The sequence below is a fragment of the Stegodyphus dumicola genome, chromosome 10 (assembly GCF_044657685.1).
Source record: "Stegodyphus dumicola isolate Sdum_Otavi_A_Nest chromosome 10, ASM4465768v1".
Lineage (NCBI taxonomy): Eukaryota > Metazoa > Arthropoda > Arachnida > Araneae > Eresidae > Stegodyphus > Stegodyphus dumicola.
Window position 1 is genome coordinate 175300714 of NC_140777.1, and position 11383 is coordinate 175312096.

General features: G+C 31.1%; 1 protein-coding gene across 1 annotated transcript in view; it reads right to left on the bottom strand.

Moving 5' to 3' along the window:
• Rhp (GTP-Rho-binding protein rhophilin) overlaps positions 1–10033 on the bottom strand; it is a 241758-nt gene extending 231725 nt beyond the window's left edge. Inside the window, exon 1 of the mRNA XM_085825895.1 lies at positions 9878–10033. Coding sequence (XP_085682021.1) covers positions 9878–9925 — 48 coding nt within the window. The 5' untranslated portion in view covers positions 9926–10033. The remainder of the gene's footprint in view (positions 1–9877) is intronic.
• Between the last annotated feature and the right edge of the window lie 1350 nt (positions 10034–11383).

Here is an 11383-nt window from a genome sequence, read left to right on the forward strand (position 1 = left end):
CAGTGACTAAATGCTTTTGCACTACCACGATCCAAGATTCCATGTCATAAATACTTCGCGAATTTCATTCTGTGTATTCAAATAGACAGTAACTATGCTTCGCATACAGGCACGCGAACAAATATGCACAAATGTCAACATTTGTGAGAGGACGTGTAGTTGGGCTCAAGGAAGTCGATTGTTCTAATCGGCGAATCGCTCGACATTGGGATAGGAGTGATGCCACTATTAGACGATGTTGGCAGGAATATGTGAACCATGGCCAAATAAAGCGTCAAGAAGGAAGCGGTCGGCCTAGAAGGATGACAGAACGAGAAGCACTCACAGCCCCAGATTCATCATTATCATCTATCCTACGTGCTTGGTGCTTCAGTGCTTGATGCTCAAGGATCATTAATAAGCGGCTGAGCTCACGGAGCCCCTTGTGCCGACTACTATTGATTGCTGTACACTGACAAGCCCTTCTGCAGTGGTGTCGGTCACATTTGACTTGGAATGTCGCTATTATTGTCTTCAATGATGAGTTCCGCTTCGAATTGAGCCCCAATGACTAATGAAGACGTGTCTGGAGACTTTTGGGACAGCGGTGGGATATCAACCTGACTCGCCCACCATATGGTCCGATAACCAGGAGTGATGATCTGGGGTGACGTTTCATTTAATAGCAAGACCCCTTTGGTTGTCATCTGCGGCACCCTTACAGCACAGCGGTATGTTGACGATAATCGATGCCCCGTTGTGTTGCCTTTTATATTTCGCCATCTTGGGCTTACATTCCTTTAAGATAATGCCCGTTCGCACACGGCGATAGTTTATACTGCTTAGCTTCGTGCTTGCCCAACACTACTTTGGCCAACAAGGTCGCCAGATCTCTCTCATTGAGAACGTCTGGAGCATTATGGGCAGGGTTTTCCAACCAGCTCAGGATTTTGCCGGTCTAAAGCGCCAATTAGACAGAATCCGGCACGATATCCCACAGGAGGACATCCCCCAACTCTACAAAACAATGCTGAGCCGAATAACTGCTTGCATAAGGGGTAACTTGATCACTTTATAAAGCTCTTTCTCTTACATAAAAAGTTTTCTGAAATTGTAATCATTTGTTTTTCTGTACATGTACATCACATCTACCGATTTTCTTTCCATTCGGATAACTCTTTCTCAATGCGTCTTTTTTTTTCCCTTCTTAAGAGTGTAATTGTTGCAAGTCTTGTGTGCAAGTGTTCCAGTAAAACAAAGCGACGTTTGAGATATTTAAATCTTTCCTTAGTTAAATAAGGGCGCAGGTCGTCCCATACCGTTAATTTATGGTGAAATAAAATAGCGTAGCAGAAAAAAAAATTATGTACCGTACGCATGGCTTTGCCTTTCGAACAGCTCCTGTGAAAATATAAGATTTTATGTTCCACATCTTTAACTTCAAAGGGATTCATTCTCAAATTTGCGGGCTTATTCTAACAGTTAGCTGAAAACTTTCTACTGCTACAGTCTATTACTTTAAAACTGGAACATCAAAGTTATTTTTTGCTGCCCGATTTGACTCGTAAACATACGAAAAAAAGGTCTAGTTGCTTAATTTTTTTTTTTTTTTTTTTTTTTTTTTTTCCATTTAGCATGTTTAGCGAAGCACGGAAATTAAATTTTAAATTTTGGAAAAATTTTGAGCTAGTCTCAGATGAGGTGGAAAAACTAAATGCTGTGCGGTGAAGACGAAACGAGTTGCGACTGCAAACGAGAAAGGCCAGTAATGGTTTTGAAATGCCTATAGCAAAGTATCAAGCTTTACCAGCTGTTAGATTTCTACTATTTTTAAAATATTTTCGTTTATTTAATTTGTAGAATAATCAGGTTTATTTTGGATCAGGAAGGGTAAAAATAAGCAAAGCCCTCGCCTGCATTCAAATGCTAGGCCTTCCGATTGGTAGCCGAACGTGCTTACTACTACATCACAATGGCATATGGTAAGGAAGGAGTAAATTCCATCCACGTTATTATTTGCCTTTCCTGCTTCAGAATAAGTATCCTCCCCTACTTATATTTTTTCCGGAAAAATGTAGCAGCATTATATCAATTATTAAATGAAAATTGAAATTTATTTAAAAGAAAAAAATATTAGTGAGAGTTTGCTCGAGTTTGAGATTAAAAAATAAATAAATAAATAAATAAATAAAAGTTCAGCTAAATGCACTGTTATGAAGCGTTATCAACCTTCATGTAAATAAAAATTTTTAATTTTGAGGAAATTTGACGTAAGTTCCTTTATTTTAAACAGAACTACAGGCTACCATGCCCAGACACCGAATTTGCATTTTGTGTTGCTTTCACATGCATTTTGTATGTTATATATTTTTTCAACTGATCTAAATGGAAGTGTAAAAGTGTAAATCTGTAAGAAAACTGCATATAAAAAAAAAAAAAACATATGCACAATTATTGTGCAGAAGCGATAACTCAGTTTTTTTTCCTAAACAAATTGCGTAGCAAAGTGTATCCGATTTTTCTCCAAATAGCGAGTTTGTCGATTCGTTATATCCAGATGGTGATTCAGATAACCAAATGCTAATAATTAAGATTTTGTATTGAAGCATATTAAAAAATGTGACATTTTCCACACTTTTACAGTCTCAGAAAAATTTTAAGCGTGAGACATTTTTTTTTTTTTTTTTTTTTTTTTTTTTAGTCCAAAGGGGCTTTGTCCCTCAAGGACTATTGTTTTCGTTTTGCGATTTTGCGTTGATTCACTATAAATGTCCGTTTCACTTTTCAAACTGTTGCCACCAAATATTAGAGTCCTGCATTATATTTGAAGAAATTAAATAATGAAAAATCTGCATAAATGTATGTCTATTTCTCGCATTGTGATAAAACAACGGTACCTAGAGTCATCGAATTTTGAATGGCGTAATCCCCCTACGAATATCAGCATGTGGAAGACCAAATTTGAAATTTGGTATTTGTTTTATGATTTCATATTTTGTAAATCTTTAACGAATTTTTGAACAAACTCAACGATTTAAAAGCGAGGAATGGCAGCACTCTACGGCGGGGTGGGGGTGGGGACCTTTTTATCTCCGGGTGCAGAACTGCGTATCGGAAATTCTAAAGATAAGTTCCTTTTAAAATTATTTTGCGACATTGCTACTGAACTTAATTTTATGGTTTTTTAAGTGCAAAGAACATGATATTTAATAAATAAAGGTAACATACGAAACGTTAAAAAAACGCCTCTTTGGACGTAATTTAAAATTTGAAACCTTTCAGATTTTTTTTAATCCTTCACTGCAAACACAAAACGTCGTATGTAATTTGAGGCACAGCTGTGCCTTCAGCGTCCACTGAAGTTATAAATTGCGTAACGTGATTAACACATTTAAAACTGGAAACCCCCCTCCTCCCGAAAAAAAAGCAATCTTAAACTGGAGTAGAGCTTCTTAAACTCCTAAAGAAAAGGGATCAGATTGTTCTCAAAATAGATAAAATTTTATTCAAAATATACATGTCTAATTTTGTCCTTTTTTTCTCTTTTTACCTAATTAAAAATTTTCTTTGGCGTATTCCTCTTCCAATTCGATTATTACAACTAACTACTGTTCGAATGGGTGAAACTATTTAGAGTAAGGAAGAGACACACACTGCAAAATATCGAATATAAAATTAAGCAAAAATCAAGGTTTGGTTTGCGTTGATTTCATAAAATGTCATTGTCAAGAGCAATTTCTTATAAAACAGTTATTCATTTGTCGTTTCACCTTCCCAAGAAAGAATACTTTTACTCTTTGAATAAGAATGATATCGTTGTCTGATTCCCTCGAAATCGAATGAGTTTTCTACAATCGAATGAGTTCTTTCTTTCTAAGCTTTCCAAACTTATATGGTTAGCTACAAAGTTACCTTTTATTTGTCTGGTGTTTATACAGAAAAGAGTGCGGCAATTAGTTCGCGAGACAATTCTTTAGTTTTAGTAATAGTTGATTAACTGAACTCTCCTATCCGCCTTGGCTTTTGCCACAATATTCACTCAAATCAGGTGCTTAGCAAGCGAGGTAGTTTATATGCAATAAACTAATCTAACCGTAAGGCTGTTGGAACTTTCTTTCCTGTCTTTTTCGTCAAATCACTTCTTTTTCGTCAAATTACCGCTGTCTGACTGAGCATTATTTCCTGATTTATTTCCTGGATTAGTTTCTGAAATCCACCCTTTTTAGCGTTCGCGTCAGATATGATATTTAATGCGATAATTTTAAGATAGTGCAACTTTAGCAACAAGATGCAGAACGTCGGAAACAAGTACAGTGGCAATGCAAAGTGATAAATGTTCTTTTACTTAAAATGATAACCAAATAAATACATGCGTATTTATTACTACCTTATCTCTTAACGTCATAGAAGAATTTTTAGCACGTAAAAAATTTTTAGGAACATCTAAGAATTATAATATGCTTTTATTTTCAGATTTCCATTCTTTCCGACTCTAGAAAAACAGTCGTAAATTTCAGTCGCCCTGTTTATTCTAAATTAAGCTATTTAGAAATTTGCATTACTGCAGCAAAAGTTTCGGACATAATACATCAGATAAAACTGTTGAAAGTAAAAAAGAATTTGGCAGTACTTATGTTTTCATATACAGTGTCTTTTTCTCCTATATTCATGTATATCGTGTATGGAATTTGCATCCTACCTGTTTTAATCTATTATCATATTTTTAAAATTTCATAACTTTTAGTAAATTAAACTGCTCAATCTAGTAAGATTTTTATTGCAACATAATTTTCAATAGTCTCTTGCAATAGGATATTGTTATTCCAAAGGGGCTTTGTTCCCGAGGGACTATTGTTTTCGTTTTGCAATTTTGCATCGAATCACTATAAATGTCCGTTTCACTTTTCAAACTGTTGCCACAAAATATTATCCCCCTTTATTATAGTTGAAGAAATTAAATAATAAAAAATCTGCATAAATGTATGTATGTTTCTCGCATTGAGATAAAACAACGGTACTTAGGGCCACCTAATTTTAAATGACATAATCCTACTCGAATATGGGCATCTGTAAGTCCAAATTTGAAATTTGGAATTTGTTTTATTATCGATTTCATATTTTGTAAAACTTAAGGATTTCAATGCGAGCCATGACAAAGTTGTACAGAAAAAACATTTTTATCTCCCGCGCGTGAGACTGTGTATCGGAAATTCTAGATATGCTTATTTTAAAATTATTTTGCGATATTGCTCTTGAACTGAATTTTATGCTTTAAAATGCGAAGAACATCATATTTAATAAATAAAGGTAACATACAAAGTGTTAAAAAAAAAGCCCCTTTGGACGTAATTTAAAATCCGAAACCTTTATCTTTTATATAAAATACTATTCTCTTTATGAGATCAGAATTCTGGTCTCATTTAAAATCATGTTTTCAATGATTCTTATTACACTCAGCACCAGATTAATTAAATCTTTATAAGGAAAAAAAAATTATCGATAAATTGCTCTCATGCATTATTTAGTGAATCATTTTTCAACGCAGCATACTTGAGTTGCAATTCAGTGTTACACTGGAATTTTAGTTTAGTAGTAGATAAGAATACTATGCTATTTTTAACAAACTGCTGATTTATGTTTTAAATTAATACTCATTTTGTAAATTTGCATTTAATGTTTGAACTCCAGGATATGTTTTACATATTCAGTGACTGTTAATAAAAGTTTAAAAGTTATTTATGCAAATAAAGAAATGTTAAAAAAAGAATGGAGAAAATTTGATCAACAACTTGATTAATATAGCTTGAATGGGTTAATTTATTAAGGTTTATAAAAGACTAAAATATATATATATACCTTAAAATAAAAGATTAAATAAAATATATACCTGAAATTTTTCATATTTATTTAGAAGCAGAACACATTAGAATTTTAATATATTTAAAAATTATGCACTGGGGGAAAAAGGCTAAAAAACATATACTCCTACATAGTATATCCTATATGCTCTAAACTGTTCATGTAAAATAAATAAATATTCTCCGAATTAAAAGTCTACTCAATACTCCTCGAAATTAAATAGCTGGATTTTTAATCTGCTGATTTTTAATATAAGTAACTGAGCACAAAGTATGCACACCTTCCACCCAAGAAGAAGGAGGAGGGGTAAGGACAGTTCTATATCTAAACGTTGTACTGGACGGAATGCCGAAATTTAACTTGCGTTTTTTCATATCTCGAAAGCGGGACTTAGGATATATATTAGATTTATATACAGCAATGTTCAAGTATTTTAACAACACAAAAATCGGGCTTTTCCTGAAATGACATACCGAAATTTTTCCATATTTCATCTTTACGACTCAAATTAGGCCAAACTGCCAGTTTTGTAAAAATCGCACTTCAAAAAATTAGCTTTCAAAATTTTATCTCCTCAATGTAAATTGAATTCGGTATACATATTTATTTATATCTTTTTTATTATTATTATTAAACTTACTTGATTCCTTCCTTCACAGCTCGAAATTTAGATTCAATCCAAATAAAATTCGTAAATATTTTCTCATTTGTTTTTTTAATTGGTATTTTTTAGCAATTTTTATAAATTTTCAAAAACGTTTTCGAATTATAACCTATAAAATTTTTACCATCATATTAAAGTAGGTGTATTTCTAAGCACACCTGCAAAAAATTAAGAGCGTTTTATTGAAAATTTCCATAAGGTAAACATGAATCTATATATTAGTGCGTTTTGAAATTTGACAACTTTGTTTTAACGAATAATAACGCCAAATCCGATTAACGGAACGAAAAATAACTGCGATTAAAAAATAGAATATAAATTAAATTACTTAAAAGAATGAACGATGAACTTTTTTACCCGCTCGTGCACAATGAAAGGGAAAAAGAAATAGTTACCATGGCATTAAAAATTTCGCCGAGTGAATTATTCTTGGAGCAAACTGAAGAAAGTGCGCCAAAATAAATTTTGGAACTTCTCTCAAGTTTCTCATAAAATTTTACAAACGTTAGCAGATAGGCATAATTTGAGTTTTTGAATCAAAATAGGGAAAAGAAATACATATATCATTTCAGGGAAAGTCCGATTTTTGGTATCAAAATACCTATGTTAGTACAATGCTAGATATAAATCTAATATATATCCTAAGTCGAGCTTTCGAGACATGTAAAGCATAAGTTAAATTTCGGCAATCGGCAAAGTAGAACAGAAGATATAAAGCTATCCCTTTTATTTTTTTTTTTTTTTTTTTTTTTGTGTGTGTGTGCAGAGTCTTCTTCAAACGTTACGTGCAGTAATTCAGGTTTAACGGCTGTTCGTGCATTATTACAATATAGAACACTGGGTAACAGAACAAGTAGTGTTAAGTTTTTATTCAATAAAGATAATTATGTAACAAATAATTTCATTATTTTGAATACGATAATAGAGACTAACTTTGATTAAAATGGCCCCCCATCAATTTGCACAATGTATTATCGCGGACAGATTTGAAGGAATGCGTCCCATTTGTAAAACAGATGAGGATTTCTTTCAGATACTTGATGCAATATATCCTTTAAATAGGATTCTAACAAATTTGTAAAATTTATGCTGAGTATCTGGAGTTTTCAGATTCAAAAATAATAATTTAAAAAGTAGATAATGAACGTTAGTTAACTGCTTACAGAAATTTAATAAAACCCCAAGTTTTATTTGACCCGAAAAAATGATTTCGAAGAATGCCCTCAAAGTTCTATAAATATGCCATAGTATTTAATCTTTCGTTGCTTCTGGGACACAGGCTTAACATAGATATTCCAGAGGCTACATTTTTCGATAAAATGTAATATAGCTCACGTACAGAACTTAAAATTTTTTAGTGATGATAACATAAACTATATTGCTATGCGTTTGATAGATAACATTATGATTGCTTTTTAATCGAAGAGATATTTATCAGGTAAGAAAATATGATCATAGCTTTTTTAATGTGAAAACATTTAGTCCCCCCAAACCTTGTCCCCCCTCCGAATTTAACACTCATCTTTTTTTTTTTTTTTCTTCTTTCATTTTTCAGTTACGCGAAGAAGCTGCATCAACACGCATAAGACCCGTCAGGTGGAGATTATTGTTTTATGGCAAACGGCAACTAAAGTGGTTCTTTTTCTTCTTTAGGTGTCAGGTTTGATATTATTCGTTCACAGTTAATCAGAATAATAACTCTGAACAGATTCTTTTAACAATAAATCATGAAATTAATTAGAGTCAAAAATATGAATAGATTTGTACATAAATTGTCAACTTTCATATAACAAACTTTTTCTCAAAACAGTTATTATTTCTTAAATTATAAAGCCAACAGTTTTTTTACCTACGAAGATTATTTTATACATAACGGCACCAAAGAAAATATAGTAAACTTTCAGCACTAAACCCATATTTCAGTCATTTTTGTTACAAAAAATTTTTAATAAATCATTTATAGCTCTGCATAATATTTAATTATTTTTTGACATTTTAAATTTCGGATTACTTGGGCAGTCACTTCATGAAAGGATTTGATGGAAAGAATAAAATGTTAATCCATATTTACTACTCCCATATAAAAAATTTAAGCGTAAGGCACTGGAACTCACTACATCCAATTATTGTTCTCGTTAATTCCAGAAATTAAAATTTCTGTACAGTTTAGCCCCTTTTTTATACAGATTAATAAATTTATATAATTTAGCAATTTTATCTAACTTAGTAAACTTTATTGTTCTTTAATTTCTTTGCAAACACTTTAAATAAAATTCCTTGTTTTGTTACTTTATTTAAAACTATTTTTTATAGCAAAGAGCTTCAAATACCAACTGAGTTATCAAAATTCCCTTAAATTTAACATTCAGATTATAATAATTAAAGTAATCGGACTAAATAAAGAATGGGAAGTTAAACTGCTATAAATTTTTAAGAAATTATATAAAAATAGGAAGTCAGTTACTTACTTCTAATCAAATAACAAATTCATAATAACCAAACTTACTTTTATTATAGTATATAAAGAATTTAATAAATAGCTGAAAGGCAGTTTAAACATGCTTTTAAAATACAGTGAGTCATTCCAAAGTGAATACCAAAAATTTGATTGATACTTTATGCACTTCCTTGCAAGGAAAGGAGTGCTTAATGAATTTTTAATCGTTTCTGAAATTCAGTATTTACGTTGTTCTTTTTTGGAACCACTTGTTTAGCAAAAACGCTTCTTAAAGTCACTTCCTAGAGATAAACCTTTAACCGCATTTATCTCCAGAAAAGAAAATCAATTTTTTAAAAAATTCCTTCAGGCTTATGATTATTATTATGCTCAATAAGTTATACGAATTTCTATTTAATTTAATTCAGTTGGAAATTATTTAACGTTTTCTAATTCCTTTTAGTATATAAAATTCCAATAGAATAATAGTTTTTGTTGCCACATTTTGAAAACGACTTTAACTCCTTTTCTTCGGTTAAATGAAAAAGCATGAAGTTTAAATTCTTTTTTATTTGAGAAAATTAAAGCAGAATTACTTAAAAGTATTCTCTGAATATTTCCATGGTTACAAAGCTTTTTATGCGGAAGTGTTTCTCTTTTTCGTTCTAAATTAATAATTGTTCATATTAAACCAAATGCTAATTCGCGTTCTTTTAAGACAATTTGACATTGCATATTCCAATTGTATGAGCAGTTAAAAGGTTAAAACTGTAACTGTAACTGACAGCTCTACATTTTTAAATTCTATCAGGAGACCCACGTGAGAACATATGATTTCTTCAGATCTTTGGAAACAGATATAATTACACTTATAGAACTTCCTAAAACGAGAAAACAATTTATAAAACTAAATAAACAAAATATATTGGATTACTCACTCGCACTTTTTTGAAATAGTTGTAGGAATTATCCGTTTGTTCTTCCATTCAGTGTTTCGGTGAAGTGAAATTTTAACGTCGTGCGGTATCATCTGCACAACAGGTGGGGAAAAAGGGGGCGGGGCACCCTCTTTTGCGCATTCACACCACGCATTCCAACTTTCCCCAATTCCCATTCAAAAGCCAACACTCGTACTTTTATCACCTTGACTCATACAACCTCAACAAAAGAGGGAAATACAAATACGAACAGCGACATCTACAGGTGAAGAAAAAACACTAAAACTTAATAGATGGTTTTCTTTTAACGAATAAATGTATAATGTGATCAGGATAATTTAGTAATACTAAGTTTATTTTGAATTTCCAATAAATTTTTAATCTTTTTCCCTCGCTCCTAATTATTAAATATTTCTGTATTAAGAAAGACTGGATTAGTGAATTGCATTTTTCTGGTGACTAAAATATCTGTTTAATAATGCAAATGAAGATTTTTTTCCTCTAGTGGTTTATTTCAAAAAAGATCATACAGTTTAAAAAAGGGGGAATATTTCTATTTCTAGTAGCGTAATACAAAATTTTTTAACAAAATTAAACAATAAAATGATTTTTTACTTGTTTCAATATAATATACATATTATTATATTTGTTTAAATATAAAATACTAACTCTTCTTTCAACTGAATAAAAATAAATAAATACATTTAAAAAAGAAAAGAAACAGAAAATTTATACATTTAAAAATTTTTTATTTAAATAAATTCTAAATCTGAACAGGTAATCTCTTTTTTACTCTAAATTTACGAATGATATGTTTACAGGTTTACGAGTTAAAGATGTAGAACATAAAATCTTATATTTAAAATGAGCTTTTCGAAATGGCAAAGCCAAATGCTGTGATATTAGTTCGTCGTAAGCTAGTGCTGTATGGAGACATGGATACTAGTCTAATAACCAGAATTATTTAATTATTCAAGAAATTACTGCGCATTTATTTAATTGGATTATTTGCGTACGAGGCTCATCACAAACATTTTTATCAAACTGTTACACTTTCCGCTTGCTGAAAACATTAAACACCTCTTTAGAATGTTTAACAACGTTTTTTTAGGGGGAAGGGGTATTTTTTATTTGCATAAGACAAGTGTATAACCGGGGTTTCTTTTCAAATTAAATTAAGATACTACATTTTATTGAAGTAAAATAATAAAAATATAATGCATGTTATTATGTTATTAATATTCTAATTAAATAATAACTGTATTTCATTATGTTTTTATATTATTTAACTCAGCGACAAAAATCAAGAAACACTAAATAAATCAATAACACAGTTAAATCTTATATAGTCTAGGAAAAAAACAAGCGATCCGGTTATTGGAGTTCCGATATCCGGATGATTACATTTACAGTAAATGCAAAAAAATATAAACTTGAATTTGGCTGTCTTTATTCTACGTTTATAAGTCATTCGATGTGTGACTATTCCCCCAATCTATCACATGA